This window comes from Heterocephalus glaber, unplaced genomic scaffold (assembly GCF_053883595.1).
Source record: "Heterocephalus glaber isolate CG9 unplaced genomic scaffold, H.glaber_assembly_v1.0 deba00001537, whole genome shotgun sequence".
Lineage (NCBI taxonomy): Eukaryota > Metazoa > Chordata > Mammalia > Rodentia > Bathyergidae > Heterocephalus > Heterocephalus glaber.
In genome coordinates this window covers 418,386-439,310 of record NW_028258332.1, presented here as the reverse complement: position 1 = coordinate 439,310, position 20,925 = coordinate 418,386, and the positions used below count along the sequence as shown (strand labels likewise).

Genomic DNA, 20,925 nt, shown 5'->3' with positions numbered 1-20,925 from the left:
TGTACAGCTTATTTTATTTATTTATTTATTTATTTATTTTTTGGTACCAGGGATCAAACTCTGGACCTTGCGCTTTCTAGGCAGGCGCCAGAACCACTGAGCTAAATTCCCGGCCCATATAGCTCATTTTATAAATGAATGCAATGAGAAACTTAAAATTTATAAAGAGCCACTTAAAAATTAACTTTTCAGAATGTATCATTCATTGATAAGGACTGCCACACAAGAAATTATTACTTTAATTGGCATACACAGTACATCACGTGGGGAAGAAAAGTGCTATGGTGCCTTCATCTCAGGCTATTCTGATGACAAAGCAATATAGTCTGTCTGTCTCAAAACAGGGGAAGGCCTGGGGTCCACCCTGTCATTTTAGGGTGCTTCAGAGAGCCGAGCTACAGCCCCTGAACGTGTCTCAATGAGGAAAATGTAACTAAAAACACAAAGAACAAGTCTCATCAGCGAACAGAGAGGCACAAAAGTGCACGCACGGCACTGTGTTGGCGGCAGAGGAGGTGCCGGGCTTTGGGCAGGATCAGCAGGACTGGCGGCCCCCCAGGCTGGCGCTGTGGGGTGGGAACAGGGCTGTGGTCTTCTTGAGCTCCTGGAAGCTCCAGCGCATCTGCTCCACCTCTGCCCTGTGCTGGGCCCTTTCCCTGCTCAGCTCCTGCAGGAGGTGCTCGCTGGTGCTGAGCAGGGAGCTGGAAACCACAGGGAGGTGATCGCTAGACTCCTTCCCACACCGAAGCAGCACTGCCCTCTTACCGCCCCACCCTGGTCAGGATCTCTCAGCGTCCAGGGACACCAGGTCCACTGCCCAGGGCCTCATCACCTCTACCACTGCCGGCTGCCTGTCTGCTCAGCCCTTCCCCACAGAGGCACAGGTGGGCCTGCCTGAGCCTCTGCCCAAGTGAGAGCAGATGAATGAGCTGAAGGAGCAATGGGTGGACACATGGGGCCCCCACACTGGTCCTGCGTGGCTCCTGGAGAAGAGGATGGTAACTTTTGTGGCCAGCAAAACAACTAATTCTAGAAGGAATCCAGACAGTAGTGTTTCTAATTCCCAATCACAGGTAGCAACATGGATGTGTAACAGTGCCATAGAAAAGTCCCCTCTCTCTACTCCTGTTTTTGTGGAGACAGGGTATCACTGTGTAGTCCAGGCTGGACTTGAACTATGTAGCCCAGGCTGGTCTCAAACTCCTGGTGATCCTCCTGCCTCGGCCCCCCAAGTGCTGGGATTATAGGTGTGTGCCACCATCCCTGGCCTCTTCTCTACACTCTTCACCACCTTCCCTGGAGAAGGGCTTCCTAAGTGCTGCTGTGTTTTCCCCACTCTTTGCTTCCAGTGTGCCTGCTCACTGAGTCAGCAGTGACAAAGGACATTTAGGACAGCACTAGTTTAGACCATGCAGGCTACACTGACTTCTGCCATTTCACCACAAAGATGGCCACACCACAGACCAATCCACTGTGTAGGCACTGGACCTGTTTGCTTGGATCACAGAAATACTTGGACAGAGTCAGCATGAACCCCAGAGGCCAAGGCCATATCCCACTGCATTTAGAAGCTCTGCGCCCTGTCCTGCCCACATGTGGGCTACAGCCTGACTGCTAAGGCCTCCCTGCTCTGTCAGAGATGCCCAGGGACTCCAGGGAGAGGTCAGCCTGCCACTGCCCTGCCTCTGAGATGGCTGGTTCTTCTGTTCTCCCCACCCAGTCTCAGCTCAACCTCCTCTCCTTCCCTCCCCAGTAACTTAAGCCTGTGGTGGGGCCATGTGGGTTAGGGCCTGTATCAATCCCTAGAGAGTCAGTGTGGATTGTGACCAGACTACTCCTGAACATAAGGATGGGTGGTCGCCTCAGCGAAGGAAAAAGGAGAAAAGAGAATGCGAGGGAGGAGAGTGAAGGGACAGGCAGAGGTGAGAACACTGCTGAGCCCAGGGAGCCCAGGCTCACGTGCTACATCCCCAAGGCACGGTGTGACAGCTCTCCCTGCTTAGCAACTTGCCTCTCTGCCCAAGGCCAACTTCCTCTCCATACCCAGCCCCCACCTGCTTTCCAGCACATATTTTTCTGAATAAAAGCTGAGGCTCTGTCTGGATTGTCCCAAGACCCCCAAACACAGGCAGGGAGTAAAGATGGGATCTCCATGTTTCTAAGTGGACAGCCACAAACTGCACAGGACCATGGCCCAGGGAAACTGGACACTGTGCTGCATGTCACCATTACTCATGTGCCTCTTACCTCTCATCTCCCCTGGCCACGCCTCCTGCTCACACTTCACAGAGTGCTGTAGCATAAAGGGCCTCACTTTTCACCAGGAGGGGGACATTCATGGAAGTTCCAAGTCCACATGGAGACACATGTGGGTCTCGGACACCAAGCACTGAGACAAATGCCAACTGCACCTCTGCCTGCCTAGGATGACCTAGGCCAGCTCCACCCTCCACGCCCCCACCCCTTCCTTGGCTCCCGGGCCGGCCCCGTGGGCACCTGTGGCTCTCCTGTAGCATCTGAGTGAGCTCCTGAATCTTGTCATAGTGCTTGAGGTGCTGCTTTAGTTCCACAACCTCACCAGACAGTTGCTTGACACTCGTCTGAAGTCCTAAAGGAGGAAAAAAAGTGGCACTGTTTAGTGAAACTCATTTCTATATTTTCAGCAATGCTAGTTTAAACTGGACCTGGGTCACAAGAAAAAGAATATGGCTTGGAAAAGGTCCACTTTCATAAGGGATCCAAAGATGGGGGTGGATATAGGTGCTGAGGCCCCATCGCTAGCTTCCTCTGAGAGGTGGAAGTGGTAGCAGGGCAGGGCCCCTGAAGAGCCCCATCCCCAGGTGGAGAGGAGTTATGAGTGTGTACCTCCTGTACTGGATCTGCCTGCTGGAGAGTGTCTCTCCTATCAGGAAGCAAACCATGCCTGAGGGGATCTGTGGCTTGGGGAGGAGCATTCAGAAGCCCGTGGTGGCCACATGTTTCTGATGAGCGTCCTCTGATTTGGTACTCATCAGTGACAGAGCCTGTGTTTGGTTTCTTTCTACATAGTTCCTGCCTTTCTTGGTTTCAACTCGAGAAGGAAAGAGACATATCATTTACTGGCTCCCTAAAATCCAAATGCAGGATAAAAAGAAATCCACCTTTAGATACGAGACTGTATAACACACATCATCAGAGATGAGCTAGCCAGAGAGGGCAAGTCAAGGCAAAGGATAACCAACAAACCCAACAGCAACTGAGGGCAAACACAGTGTGCTCAGGCAAGGTAACATGCTTTGGGATCTGTCTACTCAAATTCCTCCTCAAGGGCATGAACAGGAGGTATTCTGGGAAAGGGCAGTGACAGCATCTCCCAGAAGCCTCATGTTTGTCAAACACCAAGAGTGAGTAGATCAGAAACCAGAACCCCATGAACAAGGGATAAGGGAGCCTTACAACCGTAAACACAGGAGCCTTGGGACAGGCCCAGCAGCCCCAGGTCATAAACAGTGTCTGCATCTGTGAGAAGCAGAGGTTGGCGGTGGGCACCGACAAATCTGAGGGGAGAGAGCCCCCAAGTACCCTGATTTCCTGGGTCAGCAAGAGAATGCTGGTAGATATAGAAGGGGTTCCATCCCTCCAGTGAGGTGAGACTAGGGGGTCTCACGCAGACTGGAGGGCTGACTGGCTAGCTCCTTCTAGAACAAGGCTCACACTGCAGAGAAAGGCTGGTGCAGAGAAGTCCGACAGTGCAAGGGCATCAAGAGAGGGCTGGGGAGGAAACAGGGCCTGAAAAATCCCCAAAAGGAGGAGGTCACATTTTGGATCTGTAGTCAGAAAAGCTACACTAACCCTGTCGTCTTCTAGAACAAATGTCGTATAAAATGAAAAGGAAAGTACTGCCATCAAGTCTGACAGGCACTATAAGAACATAAGACACTGACAGCCAGGCCACAGGGGAACCCATCATATCAGAACAAGGAAGGACAAACAGGAATTAGAGCAGTCTGAGTCCAAATCAGAAAACTCAGGACAGAATTAGCAATAAAGAAAAGGAATTACACTAGAAATGAAGGCTAAGATAGAAGGAACCCAACCACGAGTAAATGTAAGCAATGTCTCCAGAAACAGAAAGTTTAAAGGGGAAAAAATTTACATTTACAAAAGGAAAATGAATATAAAGAACTCCTACCACTCAATAAAACACCCCAATAAAAGTAAGTGGGCAAGAGGTCCAAGCAGATACCCTGCCCAAGACAGACCCGGTGGCATGCCCCATCTATGGTCCTTCCTGCTGCAAAGGCCACGGCAAGGGGCACTTCCTTCCTGTCCTTTAAAGCCCCCCTGAGAGACATGAGGAGAGGATGCATACTGTCTATCCCCACGAAGTACAAACTGACCCAGAGACACTGCCATGGAAACATAAGACAGCATTACCAATGATTCTTTTCAGTTGGAACCCCAAATACTAAATGCACGCCTCTTAAAATGGCAAAACAGAACTAAAGTAAATGAAGAGCAGAAAGGCAAATTATCTGGACCTGGAGGAAACAGTGACCAGAGAACCGACCTCAGAGTGCCACTCAGGGTCAGGAACACAGCCAGAGCATGCTCCCCTGCGGCAGGACCAGGACGCCTCCCCAGTTCCTCAGCACCACACCAATGGAGGACACACACAAGGTTCTAGGAGCCAAAGGAAACTGTAAGCAGTGCCCTCCACACACCTGCCCTGCTGGCCCTTGGGAAGCTGTTCCCCTATGCTCTGCCAACATGGCCATCAACATAAGGACCAACGAGGCAGGGGCACCCATCCTGCTCGGACAGTACCTGCTGCCTCCCCTTCCTGGCGAGAATGATTTAGAATGCGGTCTCCACATGCACATCTAAAGTCAACTCTCAACAAGCACCGTTACCAAATAAACGAGAAACTCACCAGAGATCTGCACATTTAACGCAGCTGACATTTCTCCATTTTTTACTTCTTTTTTTCATGTTAAACAACAGAGATTTTAAACTATTATTCTCCTCCAAAGATCTATCTAAATGTTGTCTCAAGATATCCTAAGGGCACAGAAAACAGACTTAAATAGACAAGTCAAATTCAGTAAAATAAATATATTAAAAGGAATTAAAACTCTTTGATGACCAGCACTTTCTTTTTTATATAATTCTAAATGACAATGAGAAAAAAGCACCCCCTTCCTGAGCAATGCAACTTCCTTCTAGGAGGGAGGGGAACCCATATTCCAGATCCTTGAGACATACAAGGCTACCTTCCCAGTGACCCTCAGGTCTTGTGCAGGAGGAACAGCAGGTGGTGACTTGTGGGTCCTCCCTCTCCAAAAGCCCTCAGCCTTTGTCCACAGTGAGAGTCCCTCCTGTGCCTCGGGTCCTCGGTGACAGGTGGCTATCCAAGGTGGACCAGGGCTCCCACAGATTTGCAGTCTCACCTGCCCATCCCAGGTACCTGCAGGCACAGCCAGCCAGCTGGCCTGGGACTCCACGGAACCCCACCTTGCATCTTTCAATGCCTCCTGCAATGAGGCCAATGCCCAGGCTCTTCCTTCCCTGTGCACTCTGAGGCCACACAGAAAGCTGTCAGTGGCTGGCTATGTCTAGCTCCCAGCTCCTGGCTACAGTCCAGGCTGGTGGGCACAGGTGGCAAGGGACAGAATGTGCCCACCTTGGGCAGTGCCACTAACTTGGAGGCCACCCTAGGCACACAAGGTTAGTAGCAGAGCCTCCACCTTCGCTGCTGCCTGGCCCTCTGCAGGCACACACACCAGAGCCAGCACTGCACAGCGAGCACTCGGGCTTGGCGATGAGCCCACACGCCGCTCCTCTCAACACTCCCAGCTGTCCCTAGGTGGTGCCACCACATGGGCTCCTGAACACCCTGGCTGGTTGCTTCTTCCTATAGCTGGGCCACACAGGAGTGGACTTGGAGAAGACATAGGAGCAGGGCTTGGTCACTTGCTCAGACAGGGAACTCTGGCCTGCACTTGTCCTGGAACTGAGACCGCTCTCTGAGACAGTGCTGGTCCAACTGCATAAGAAGGCGAGGGACCAGGCACCACAGAGACCACACCTCTGTGCATGAACTCTACATGACAGCAGCACCAAGCTGACTCAGGCTCCATGGGTCTGGATATACTGGTTCTGATCTGATAAGATTCCCAGTGTGTACCAACCTGATAGTCATTGTGGGCAGTGTCCTCACTGCAGGCAGAGCCATGTCCCCAGGCTGACACTGTCACACACAGTCCACATTTTGCCCCAGGCTGTGGTCCAGGCATACTGGACTCTGTCCCTTTCTAGATGAAAAGGCCCATGTGCATGCAGGAGACTCACGGTGTGTGCAAGGGCCAGAGGCTCTCTATAGAACTGCATTGTTTTTCTTTTTTCTCTAAAAATGAAACTTCACATGGGATCTCTCACAAGGATTCTCATAGAGGATTTAGCACAGGTCAGTAATTCCAGCACTCTGGGAGGCTGAGGCAGGAGGATCGCAAGTTTAACTTAGTAAGACTCTCTCAAAAGTTTTTTAAAAAGGCTGGGGATATAGCTCAGCATGAAGGGCCTGGGTTCAATCCCCAGTACCACATAAATAAATAATTATTTGCCCACCAATTTCAGATCCCTGTCCAAGAAATCCTTCGGTGTTTTCAGCCTGTTTTAAAATGAGGCCAGTGATCCAGGGGGCCAGATGGGCAGCTGCTGCAGTGGTGGAAACCCCTGTGGGCCCTCCTCCATGGCCAGAGGCGGGGATGTCCCCACACTGTGGAGCACCGAGGCCTCCTAGGAGGTGAGACAGTAGCCCCGGGCAGGGGCCCTGCTCAGCGACTTTCAGCAGCCCTCCGACTGATCATGTGCTGGTCCCAGATGTGCACCTTGGAGTGCAGCTCTGCACACCCATCAAGAGCTGGCCCAGTGGGTCAGTGTTGTACCTGGTGGGCCTAGCAGCAGCTCTGCAACCCAACCCCCACTCTGAGACAAAGCCCACACGTATGGATGTTGACAAAAGAGAACACCCCCGATACTTTCAAACACCACAGGACCTTCTAAGGGTCCCATCCAGCTCTGGTTGCCTTTGGACGCCACCTGGTGGGAGATGGTTGATCAGATCACACAGGGCAACCTGCTGCTGGCTAGCACCAGGATCCCCTAGCTAAGTGCAAGCTCACGTATCAGGACTGGGACAAATATGCTGCCTTGAGCATGGTTTCATCCCCCAGCCCCCATCTCTCCCATGTAGACCTTGTGAGAAGAGAGAGCAACCAGTGGGCAGAGCTGGGACTGTCACCCCCAATTTACTCCACCCATGGTCTGGATATGCTGCAGTCAGGCAGCACTCCTGAGGTGTCATGGCCCTGGAGGGATTGGAGGGGGCACAGGCAGCAGCCTGAGAACAGCCAGGGCCAGTGACAGTTTGCAAAGTCACACGTCTACCTTCACCCCATTGCAGAACAGTCCCAGAACGTGTGGAAACAGTGTCAGGCTCGCTCACCATCTCCTGCTGGGTGCTGCTGAGCTCTGCTGTCCCCTCATCCATGGTCTCGGTGTACTGCTGGTGCTGCTCAGCAAGCTGCCTGTGCAGAGACTGATTTTCAAGGGCCAGGCAGCTGACTTCTACATCCCCAGGTGTGACACTGCCCTGAGCTACTGCCAACTCTTGGACAGATGACAGAACATGCCTTGCCTGGGCTAGGAGGAAAATGAATTCTATTACATACTTACCAATGAAGGATGGACTACAAACAAGACATGTCCAACACCTGGGTATATGCCTGGAAAACACTGGGGCACACAGGGACAAAGGCTATCAGTGCCTCCAAGTCATGTTGTTCAGGCTTCCCTACATGCCACCAAGGTGGGGGGGGAGAAGAACAGAAAAAAGGAGACCCTGATATGAAGCCCGCACCTCTGGGCAGCCACGTCTAGAATGGTGTGGGGGTGCTGGACACTCCATGATGGGCAGCAGCCCTGGTGACACAAATAAGACTCTAGCCCAACATGAGGGTTAGAGATTTGGGGTCAGGATCAGGGGGCTGTAGCTCTTTAGGGGTTCCTGATTCAGGAGGGGCTGAAGGGCCACAACACTGAGTGGACAGGGGACTCAGATCATTGTCCAGGGTCTGCCACTGGTGAGTGAACTCCTCGGGGACACTAGCACACAGCCCAGGCTACAGAAGAAAAGAGAAGGCAGCTGCAGGGCTTTAAGTGCAAACCTGATGATAGAGCCCCTAGTGTGAACCTACAGCAAGTCTGGTCTGTAGGAGGGACTCGGGCCCTGTCTAGGAAGGTAATGCTGTGGTGGGCCCACAGCATTACCCTGTGACCTATATACAACCAAACCCACCCAGCAGACTGGGAGAAGACCATAGCCAGTTTCCAGCCCTCCAAACCCCTGTATGAAGACAGCACACATACAGCCTTGGACTATGGATGGCACTTCGCTGAGAGCTTGGCTATCCTGCTGGAGCAGAGACCACATCATCCTCACAGGAGCATGTTAATGTCCAAATGCTGAGACAACTCACCTGATTCTAAACACCTGGCAGATTAGAAGCATCTGCCGAGATGCTGCCGGGAGGGTAGAACCACCTTAGCTCAGGACTCACCTAGGAACGTCTCATTCCTATGCAGGGACCTGCAGCCACTCCAGTGCTTATCTACCAGGTGGAGGAGCGCCTCCAGGAGCACCACCTCCAGAGGAGCCCTCCTCCCCAGCGGAGCTGCCAAGTGTGATGCGGGAGGTGGCTGTGATGGAGACAAAGTCATGAAACCAGCTTTCAGTCCATGAGATGACTGGTCACTGCAAAGATGAGCTCTCTTAACACTAGCATGCCTGCAGGCCCAAAACACACCTCCTGCCATGGAGGGGACCTGGCCCCAGGAGGGGCACCTCACAGCCAGCTGTGAAGCTGACAGCTGCCGGGCACCATCTTGGCCAGCGTTAAGGACAGCCAAGTGCAGCCCCGACAGGGGCTCAGAGCAACGAGGGCGTGGCCAACACTATGCCTCCCTTGTTTCCACCTCCTGTCCAACTCAAGGCTGACTAGGAAAAGTGAGACCTGCCCCTGACCACCCAGAAGTCCTGCCATGAGCATCTCCAGCTCTCAGACCTGGAGCCCCCATTTCCACTAGGAAGCGTCGCCATGCCTCAGTCTGCCTCCAGGGCTCTGCCCAACACAAGGATGGCGCCCGACGCCTGCTCCAGGGACTCTGGGTCCACGGCTTCCTCTGCTCACCTGGGTGGCCCTTGCTCATGTCTCAAAGCCTCCAATGGTACGGCAATGTTGTCCACAGGACTTCTAGGTTCCTCTGAGGGTGGAAAAACTCGCAATACCTAATGAGGATGAGCCCCCTGGAAAACCACCTGATATACTTCCTCTTCCACATGACAGAGTCACTGTGGCTCCAGATGGTCATGATGGCTCATTCCAACTTAGAAGATCCACATAAACAAGTGAGATAAAAACACCTGCAATGTGTGGCTATGCCTCCACCCCAAGAATGGAGTACTGCAAGGGATATGGTGGAGCTCAGGAGCAAATGCTAAGGAAAACTAAGCTAAGCAGCGGCTTCATTGTGGGGTCAGGTCAGTACTGAAAGGTACAAGGTGGCCCCACAAAGACCTAATGACCACTCCACTCTATTGCCTGGTCAAGGAAGCAAGGCACTGGCCACCAACACCGAGGCCCCAAGCTCACCACTCTGGAGTTGCTCAGGCTGTGAAATGTCTGCTCTTCAGCCTCCAACACCCTGGAGAGAGAAAAGGCTCTCTGGCTCCGGCCTCCTGAGCTGTCCTGCATGGTCAGACTCTCCCTGAGGCTGCAGGGCCCACCAGCCCTCTCCGGATGGCTCAAGCACTCCTGGTCTGACAGCTCCTGGAACCTCCCACCAGGCATCCTGCACTTCCTGTACCTTTCAGGAATAGGTGAAGGATTCAACACCTTTTGTGATGACAAACTTGGCTTCTGAGAAGAGGAAGAGTGCTCAATATCTGTGGAGTCTGTAATACAGAGATAACAGAGGTACTTAGAGAACTGTACATATAAGTAAATATACAGAGACAAGAAAAATGTCACAGCTGTAGTCAACCCTGTGGAGAACGTCTGCTCAGAAAGACCCTCCATGCCATGACCTGGGTGGATGCTGGTACAGGGGTGTAGGCTGTGGACACAGCAGGCCTCAGGTTCCCCATGTTGCAGGGGCAGCTCCCCACAGGGCTGGTGTGGAGCCAGCTGCTCGGGGAAGCGCATGCTGGAGCCAGCTCTCCTCTTATCATGACCCCTCCTCACGGGGTCCCCACACTGGTGCTGGATGGGTGCAGGGCTCAGCAGGTGTCTGGACTCTATTTTGTTAAAAATATTTTTAGGGTTTTATTTCATTAATATTGTATTTTTATGTTTATGAAAATGTATAACATCTATAAGCATACTTTCTGTAAACTGATTAAGATGCCTGAGGGGGCTAATTGTGAAGCAGCTAACACTGCAGTGAATCCCAGGCAGTTCTGCAGGTGGGCCGAGGGCTGATAAGACCCCTATGCTCACCAGAGAGTGACAAGTGGCAGTGCAAGAGAAAGATACAATCCATAAAACAGAATACAGAATAAGCAGAGTAGTCAACTGCTTTTGAACAGTATGCCAAGGTAATTAAATGAGAAACAGTCCTTTCAATGAATGGTAGAACAAACAGATCTGCTAGAAGGGGAGCAGGGGAGTCCTGGGCCATTAACTAACACCATACATAAAAACTAGCTCCAGAAAGATAGCCTCTTTAATAAATGGTGTTGGAAAAACTGGATTTCAACTTGCCAAAGATTAAAACTAGACCCATATCTGTCACCATGCACTAAACTAAAATCAAAGTGGATTAAAGATCTAAATATTAAAACAGAAACACTAAACTTGCTGGAAGATAAGTTAGGTATAACTCTTGAAGACACTGGCACAGGAAACAACCTTATCAACAAAACCTCAGTAGCATGGGAACTTGCACAAAGAATCAACAACTGAGATCTCTTTTAATTAAAAAGCTTCTGCACTGCAAGAGAAACCACCAACAGAGCTAAGCAACAATCTACAATGTGGGAAAAAATGTTTACTAGCTGTTCCTCAGACAAAGGTCTACTATCTAGAATATATAAAGAACTAAAAAAATTCAGACACCCCCCCCCAAATATAAAGACCCAATTCAAAACTGGGCATCTGAAATGAACAGATATTTCTCAAAGAAGTAAAAGCAGCAAATAAACATAAAAAATGTTCAACATCACTGGTCATTCTAGAGATGCAGATGAAAACAACACTGAGATTCCACCTCACCCCACAAAGAATGGCTGCTATCAAGAAATCAACCAATAACAAATGCTGGCGGGGGTGTGGGGAGAAAGGAACCCTTCTCCATTGTTGGTGGGAGTGCAGACTGATGCAACCACTGTGGAAGTCAGTATGGAGACACCTCAAAGAACTAGGGCTAGAGGTCCCATTTGACCCAGCTATTCCCCTGCTGGGGATCTTCCCAAAAGAATTAAAAGAATCATACCACAGCGATATATGTGCACCCATGTACAGTGAAAGCTTGGAAACAGCCCAAGTGCCCATCAACCGGAGACTGGATAAAGAAGATGTGGTTTTTTAATAAAATGGAGTACTACTCAGCCATAAAGAAAGAGAAACTAGAGACATTTATAGCTAAATGGATGCATATCGAGGCCATACTCTTAAGTGAAATAAATAGGGACACACATGTGTAAATACCGATTAGTTTCTCTAGTGTGAGAAACTGAAAGTGTAAATAAGGATTAAAATGATTAAAATGAATAAATGATAATTTGAAATAGGAAAAGGTCCAAAGGTGTAGGGGTGGTGGGAGGGGAAGGGGAAAGGAAAGAAGGGAAAGGAAAAATTATGAGAAAAGACAAAAAATGGAAACGAAATCTATGTAAATAGGGAAGGGTGGAGGGGGTGAAGGGTGCACAGGGAATGGGGAAAAAAATAAGAACCAAGATACATCATGTGCAGGTACAAGCACCCAGTGATAAATGTAAACGTACTGTATACCTAAAATGTACCAATAAAAGAATTTAAGAAAAAAATAAAATAAATAAATAAAATAAAAAGATAATCCATTGGAAGCAGAAAGCTGACTTTGGTCTTCAAAGTAGTTTAAAGATGAAATGTGATGTGTAAGAAATCTAGCTCGCAGTAAACACCAATAAACAATACAACATTTATGTATCATTGTAAGTGTACAGTTTATAAGTATTTCATGCATAGTTACAAAATATATTACATTTACTGTAAATATACTTTCTACTGATTTTGCAGCAATAAATTTTCTTTTAAGAAACAAACCTAAAACTTACCTCTAGACTAACCAAAGAGTTGTGTGAAAGATCTAAAGACTTTAGACTTGTAAAATGCATCAGAGAACTGCCTAGGTGAGTAATCTTCTCTTGGTATGTTCCAGGAATAGATAAGGACTGAAGTTCAGCTAAAAATAGACAATTAAAAGATTTTAATCCTTCTGAAATTGAAAATAAATATGTAACAAAAGTCTAAATTATTAGTTTTTAGAAATGCAACAGATATGAAGATTATTTGGCCAAACTGCTGTTGGGCTGTTGAACCTTTTCCTAAACCCACTTGTGTACTTCCTTGCAAAATTCCATGTTATCAAAGAACTCTCTTAAGACACATCAGCAAGGACCCCACCCTTGATACCCACTCACCCTCAACACCTGACCAAGTTCCTCACTCTCCACCATCCTGGCCTGTCTTCAGAAAAAAACTCCCTCTGATTCCTTGTTTCCTCTTAATAATTTACCACCCACTGACTGCCCCCACCATCCTGGCTTGGCTACAAATACCCACATTGTATTCAGAGTTGAACCCAATCCCTCTCCCACTGCAAAATCCCACTGCAGCAGTCCTTATACCTATCCAAATGGTCCAGAACAATCTCCTCTAACTCTTCTTTAATAAATGCTACTGAATGTTTTTCTTGACACACAAATATAAAAAGATTGAAAGGCATAAAATGTTAACACATTTAATCCATTTGGATAACTCCCTTCATTTTTCTTCTTGTACATTTCTGTATTTTCCATGTTTTCTTATAAGATATTGTATAATAAGATATCTTATAATAAGATATTCATAATCTGAAAGAAAGTCACTTAGCAAGTTTAAGCCCATCCTCTGCAACTTAGTGACTTCTCAAAATAAAAAATAAAAAAGGGTTGGGAAGGTAGCTCAGTGCAAAGGCCCTGGGTTTTAATCTCCAGTACTGTTAATAATAATACAAAGTTTGAATATCAACATTAAAGAAGAGGGACTGCATCTAAAGTTTCAGCTTATCTTTTCTCCAATTTGACTCTAGCCCATCCCCTCCTTCTTCCTACTTGGCTGCTTTCCTCTGAGCCCCCTTCCCAGACCATCCTCCTCCGGCTCTGCTTGTTCTCTTAATTAACTGCTCCGCTCCAGCCCTTCATGGTCCCTCCACACAGGGACCACAGTCTGAGATCACCCGCCCTCAGACATCAAATGCTTGGCACACCACCCTGCCTCTGCAAGGCATACTCAATGCCATTACAAAACGTTTCTTTAAAATCAAAAAGACAGTTTGGGTCTGAATAAGCAAACACTTTCCCAGGAACATTTATATGCTAAAATAATTAAGTTTACAACATGGTTTAAGGACTTTCAGTTCCTGATGGATTGCACTTTGTAACTCCCAATTTAATACCTGGTACCCTGGACAGAAATGCACAAGACAAGCATGGACTTGGAGGGAGGGACAAAGACCGACTGTCCAGGGATCGCAGTCCTCTGGAAATGACTGACCATGTGTGTGCACATGTGCATGTCTCCTGTACATCCCAAACTAAGCACCCAAAACTCCAGAAACACCAGACACAGACCTAGCCTGCTCTCTGTGGTCAGAGGCCTAGGAGAGGCCTGGCAGGACAGACTCAGACATTAGTGCTACTCCAGCTGACACAGAGGCCCATGTCAGTAGACCTGACTTCTGTCCCAGGGCGGCATAGCAAGGGCTTCTGTCTCTAGAGCGTGGCTGCCAGCTCAGCAATAAGGCCACACACGTAGCAGGTGCCAGCAGTGAGTGAAGAGATTCAAATAGGAAGTAGGGACTCACAGTTCACAAAATGTTCACAGTATGAAAAATGACCTTGAACCAGAAAAATCTCTATTTGAATTAAAAAACATAATCGACAGACACAAATAAGATTACAGGGAAACCAGAACTGACCTAACAAGGAGTTTAAAATAATTGTCATAAAATTACTTCAACAAGCAATTCTGAACATTCCTAAAACAAATGAAAACACAGTCTTGGCAAACAAACAGAAGATATAAAGAAAACTGGAGGGCCGGGGATTTAGCTCAGTGGTTCTGGCGCCTGCCTCGCAAGCGCAAGGTCCTGAGTTTGATCCCCGGTACCAAAAAAACCCCCCAAAAAACAAAGAAAACTGGAGATTATAGAGGGAAATGATTCTAAAAGAGTGAACACAAAGACGAACTGACTGAAACTGTCTAGTCTAGCCAACACAGGAAAAACAGACTATAAAAATAAGCAGAACTTCTGAGACTTGTGAAAAAAAGACCCAATATTCATTCATAATATTCACAGCATTCTAACTGAAGCTTCGAAGTGAAGAAAAAGACTGGATAGCAAAAGAATACTTAAATTTGAAAAACCAATGGCTGTAAAATTCCAAATCTGACCAAAAAAAAAAAAAATCCAAGAAGCTTAGAAAATCCAAAAAGGATAAACCCCAAAATGCCATACCCAGACACACCAGAATCAAACTTCTGAAAATTAAAGACAAGAATCTTGAAAGCAACCATGTAGAAAAGACATATTTCCTTTAGTGGAAACAACTTAAGTGACAGTGGATTACTCTTTAGACACCATGGAGTTCTGAGTGGAGTTTTTCAAGTACCAAAAGAACTTTCTACCCAAAAATCCACATCTCCTGAAAACAGCACTCAGGATTTAAGGTAAATTAGTTTCAGACGAAGAAAAACTTATGAGAACTTGTCACCAGGAGATCTGCCCTAAGATAATTGCTTTAAAAAGTTCCTCAAACATGAAGGAAAGAAAATAGAAGGAAATCTCAAACATCAGGGCTCAAGAAAGAATCACAGAAGAGGTAAATGTAGGTAAATGTCTCTGGCTTAGTTACTTAAAATGTTAGGTGGTTGTAAAAAAAATCGTATCACTAATGTGGTTCTCAAGGTATGTAAAGGGACTATTCAAGCCTAAATTTTAAGATGGGGATGGTAAAGAAACTTCAGTGGTGCTAAAGTTTTACTTTTCACTTGAACATGGTAAGATGTCCACACAAGTAAACTGTGTTCAATTACATATTTATACTGTAATGTGTAACCATGAAGAAAACCATACAAAAAGACATACTCTGAAACAGAGAAGTCAAAATGGGACACTAAAAATATTCAAGTAAACCACAAAAAGGCAGGAAAAGAGGAACAAAAAAAAAGGAAAATAAAAAACTACTATAGTGGCACATTTAAGTTCTGGTATAGTAACAATTACAATAAATGTAAACAGTCCAAAAATATTACTAAGAGACAGAGACAAACAGTGGATAAAAATAATGAACCAAGAAACTCATTTTAAATATGATGACAAGGCAAGTAAAAATTTAAAGTAACTAGATGGGAAAACATTTGCCATGCAAATGCTGATCAAAGCTGAAGAATCAGGCTGGAACTTAGTGGTAGAGAGCTTGCATGCATGAAGCCAACCCCCTGGATTCAGTCTCCAATACCACCAAAAATAAGTAAAGACAGAATACCTACACAATTATCAAAGAAAGTCTTAGTTACTTTTTCAATGCTGGGACAAAATACCTGGCACCAACAAGTTAACGGAGGGAAGGTTTATTTTAGCTCACGGTTTGTAGAGGTTTGTCTATAGTTGGCTGGTTCATAGCAGAGTAGCATGGCAGAGCGACACGGCAGAGAAACAGTTCATACTGTGGCAGGCAGGAGGCAGAAAGGAGCCTTCCTTCCTTCATTCCCTTTTTATTCCACTCAGGTTACAAGCCTACTGATTGGTGCCACTTACACCCAAGTAAGTGGGTCTTCTGTCTTCAGCAAATCCATCCAGCCATACTCAGAACTATGCTAATCCAATTAGGGGACTAATTTGGTCATCATAGCCATAATCCACTATCACACACCCATGATCCAGTCACTCCGAAAAGCCCGACCTATGAGCACATGAGGCTTTGGGGTAATATCTAGATACAAGCCAAAACATTCTGCCCTTGGTCCCCAAAAGACATATACATATTCCTTTAAGCAAAATGCATTTAGTCCATCTCTAAGAATTCCCAAAATCCTAACACTTTCAGCATTGCTGAAAGGTCCAAGTTCAAATTCTCCTCTGAGATTTAGGGCAAACTCAGCTGTGAGTCCCTGTAAAAATGAAAAGTTAAACCCTCCCAACATACAATGGCACAAGATAAACATTTCCATTCCAAAAGGTACAAATAGGAGAACAAAAAACAATGGGACCAAAACAAGACCAAAATCCAGTAGGGCAAACATTAAATCTCATAGTTTCATCCCCAGCATCTGGGGTAAGATATGAACTCCAAAAGACTTGAGTGGCCCTGCCCCTACGGCACCGCCGGTGGTTGCAGCTCTCATGGCTTCTCTCTTGGGCTGGCTTTGCTCACTCTTTGCAGCTTTCCTCAGATGATTCACATTCCCTGCTTCTTCATTTTTTGGGGGGCGGGGCTCCACTGCACCTTCAGCTTCATGCTCACAGCTTCACAGAAGCACACTGCCTGGCCTTCCAGGCCTTTTGAAATTTGGGTGGAAGCCTTCCTGACCCCACAACTTGTGTATTCTGCATGTGCCTAAAACCAGCACCATGTGGATGATGCCAGGATCTGCTGCCACCTGAAGCAGTAGCCAGGCTTCCTTTTCTCTTGGCTATAGAGGTGGAGTGCCTAGATTCCTGAGCACTGTGAACTCAACCCCAAGAAACAAATTCTCTAGGTTGCCACCATTCTGGAACATGGTGCTCTGGGGTTCTCTTTTCAAAGCAAAGTCATCAACCTTTGCAAGTTTGAGGCTGCAAAAGGTAGAGTCCTGCTGGTTCTTGTGATGCACTCAGGCCATCTTTTCTATTGTCCAGTTCCAAAGATCTTGGCTGCTTAATGCCAATCCTTTTAGCAACCAAGTTCTCCTCTACTCCATCTTTGCAGTAGGCAACTTTACTGGGGCTTTCTTTCTGGCCAAACTCAAAACTTTTTAAATAATTCTGCTGGGCCCTTTGCTCTTGATTCCCAAGGTAGAGCTGGCTAAAAGCCATACCACTGCAACATTACACTGCCTTGCCATTTCTTTTGCTAGATTAACTAGTCCACTGGCCTTACTCTCAGTCTCCTGCAATGTCTCTGGACATGAGTAAAAATGTAGACAAATTTTCTGCCAGAACATAACACACATGTTCTGGAATCCAACTGCCAAGACAGTCCTTGTTTCCAACTGATATCTTTTGAGCCTGGTCTTTTCCAGCTGCACTGCAGTCAACATTCTGGTCTTCTAAGCTCTAACCAGAATCTTCCATCACGCTCTGTTCACAGCATTCTCGAGCTGCTTCTCCAGTTAGCATCTCCAAACCTTTGCAAACTCTTCTCATAAGCCAGTTCCAAGGGCTTGTGAACCACAAGGCCATGCAGCATCACAGTAATAACCCCACTTCTGGTACCAAAATCTGTTCATTACTTTCTCATTGCTGGGGCAAAATATACAACACCCACAAGTTGAAAGAGGAAAGATTTATTTTAGCTCACAGTTTGTAGAGGTTCCAGTCCATAGCTGGTTCCAAGGCAGGGTGGCATAGTAGAGGGACGTGGCAGAGGAGAAATAGTTCATGGTATGGCAGGCAAGAGGCAAGAAGCAGCCTACCTTCTTTCATTCTCTTTTTTGTCCATTCAGGCTAAAAGCCTCTTGGTTGGTGCCACCCACACCCAAGGGTGGGTCTTCCCATTATCCATACCCAAAACTATGCTAAATCAATCAATGGATTAATCCAGCATCAAAAACTCTCAATCCAATATTACACACCCATGATCCAGTCACTACCAAAAGCCCCATCTATGAGCACACAAGGCTTTGAGAGAATATCTAGATACAAGCCATAACAATGCCTCAACAAAGAAAATTAGGGACAAAAAGGACCATATCATATGCTAAAGAGTCAATTCACAAAAAAGATAGAAACAATCCTAAATGTGTAAGCACCAAACAACAGAGCTTCAAATCACATGAAAAGAGATAGCAGACCTACTAGACAGAAAATCCTCCTGCTTGAACAGACCACACCATTAGCCCATGGATCTAGCTGACATCAGCACTTTACATGTTCTCTTCAAGGACATGGGTAACATTCACCATACAGACCAGATACTGTGGCACTCAACAAACCTGCACAAATTTAAAGAAATTAAAATCAGAGTACTGTATATTCTATGACCATAATGGAATTACACTAGAGTCAATAACAGAAAGATAACAGGAAAATCCCCAAACATGTGAAACTTTATAAAAACACACTCCTAAATAATCCATAGCTCAAAGAAGTCACAGAGGAAATTTTAAAAACATTAAACTGAATGAAAATGAAAATAGGACATTAACAAAACTCGGGGCTGCAGCTAACAGTGCGTAGAGGGAAATTTATAGCACTAAAATATTTAAGAAAGTCTCAAATCAATATTTTATATTTTTGCCTCTAGAATCTGGAAAAAGAGCAACATACATGCAAAGCAACCAAAAAGAAGGACTAATAAAGAGAAATGATTTAAACCAGAAACACACTGGAGAAGAGCCAACCCCAAAGCTGCTCTTCCACCAACATTTAGCCAGGTGTGGTGGCACAAACCTGTAAGCCCAGCACTCTGGGTGGCTTAGACAATCCCAGCCCGGGCAACTTAGTGATTTAGTGAGATCCTGTCTCAAAATAAAAAATAAAGGGGCTGGGATACAGCTCAGCCTAAAGGTTTGGGGTTCAATTTCCCAGTGTTGCAACAACAAAAAAAATCAACATCCATAAATTTCTAGCAAGACTTAAAAAGAGGACAAATTAACAATATCACGCATGAAAGGCTACTGATAGACTCCAGTCATTACAGGGCAGTAAATACATGATATAAACAACTCTACATTTAACAACTTACATAAAATGAACCGATTCTGCAATAACCCCAGATGATACTGACAATATAAAAAATGTTCTAAAACCACCAGAGAGATAAACAGAAATCTCCACGCCCATATGGCTTTGCTAAAACAATTCCATGAACCCTTCAATGAATTCGCACAAGTTCTAGGCAGGTGCTGGTGGCACACGCCTGTGGAAGATCGCCAGGAGTTGGAGGCCAGCCTGGGCTCCACAGCGAGTCCAAGGCCGGCCTGAACTAGACAGTGCGATCTCGTTTCAAAATTTTTTTAAAAAATTAGCACAAGTTCTACAGAACCTCTTGTCAAAGAGATCATGATGCCTAAAACAGCCCCCAAAGAAAACTTCCTATCTCCATGCTTCGTGATCAGACACGAATATCCTCAGCAGAACAGGAGCAAGCGGAGTCTGTGAAGACCCGGAAGACGCCTGGCGCGCCCGCGGGGCGGGCACTCCCACCCTCGGATCCCGGCTCCCAAGCCAGAAACCCGGGGCGGCCCCGCCCTGCCCCGCGCCCCTCCCGTGGGCCCTGTCGGCCCAGTCGGCGCCTCGCTGGTCCATCCGCGACCGCTGAGAGTGACGGCGTCAGCACCTCAGGGCGCGGACAGCCAATGCGGCCGCCTCGGAGAAGCCCGGTGCCAGTCCCCGCCCGCAGCGCACCCAGGTCGTGGTGAGGCCCCAGGCCGCTGCGCTCCCCAAGCGTCTCCTCACGCAGCACCAGCCGAGAACCCGGCGCGGGCGCCATCGTTCAAACTCGTCGTCCACATGCCGCGCCTGCGCAGGTGGCGGCCGGGGCGGGGCCGGGGGAGGCCCTGTGGGCGGGGGCCGACTGAGGTGGGCGTGGTCGCGGCGCACGAGTGGGTGGGGCAGGCCGAGGTGGGCGGCCGCTTGCTGGGCCAGGCCCGCCTTCGCCTTCGGAAGTGCCCTGGCGAGGAAGCCCGAGAGGGCGTGGAGACCCGAGTTCCCACCCCTTCTACCCTGCGGACGACCTCGTTCGGCCAGGACATCCAGGTGTCCTTGTGTCCCACCGTATCTGGTGTGTGAGTCTAGGGCCTCAGAGCCCCCCGCCCCGCCTGTTCCTTTTCTTAGGGGCCCCACGGCTCACGCCGGAGATGAGCGTGGAGTCGAGTAGTCGGCGGGGATGCTTTACCTAGGGGGTGTTCCCAGGCGAGGGAGCTTCAGACCTGACCTACCGGCGGGTCCGGCTGTGGGGCCTCCATGCGGGCAGCAGGAGGTGGTCACTGCTGTCCCCTCCTACCTGGGAGCTGCTTCAGAGGGGACCAGAGAGTCTTCTGCTCATCCAAGGAGAGATGCCAGGTGGGGTCCTTGGGGCCCCCAAGTGAGACAGGCACTGATGGGCAAGGCCGCTGAACCCTGATGTTGGGGATAGCCAGAAAAGAAAAGTCCACTGTGCCCTTGGCTGTGACAGGTGTGGGGACTCAGAGGGCCAAGTCCATCTCTGCCCTGGTGTCCACCAGGTGGGACTTTGTGCATCCAGGAGACTGCAGATATCCTGGCTTTCAGAAGCAAACAAGGCAACAGAAGACCTCTGTGGCCACCACCCAAGAGGGGGCACCTCAGGGCAGGCACATGCCAGACTCGAAACGCGCTACCTCCTGCTTCTTTTTGCTAGGCCAGCTGAGGCAGGTCCCTGAGGCAAGTGGCCTGTTGCCAAGACACCAGAGGGGTCTGCCT

At 47.9% G+C, this 20,925-nt stretch overlaps 1 protein-coding gene across 1 annotated transcript; it reads right to left on the bottom strand.

Annotated features, from left to right (window-relative positions):
- Positions 1-221: 221 nt before the first annotated feature.
- Cep72 (centrosomal protein 72) lies at positions 222-20,036 on the bottom strand. Its single transcript, XM_087189200.1, is given in 10 exon segments — positions 222-701; positions 2,497-2,608; positions 4,913-4,967; positions 4,969-5,040; positions 7,487-7,683; positions 8,601-8,739; positions 9,693-9,994; positions 10,127-10,364; positions 12,356-12,483; positions 19,891-20,036. Coding segments are annotated over 10 exon segments (1,494 nt in total). The 5' UTR covers positions 19,976-20,036; the 3' UTR covers positions 222-535.
- Between the last annotated feature and the right edge of the window lie 889 nt (positions 20,037-20,925).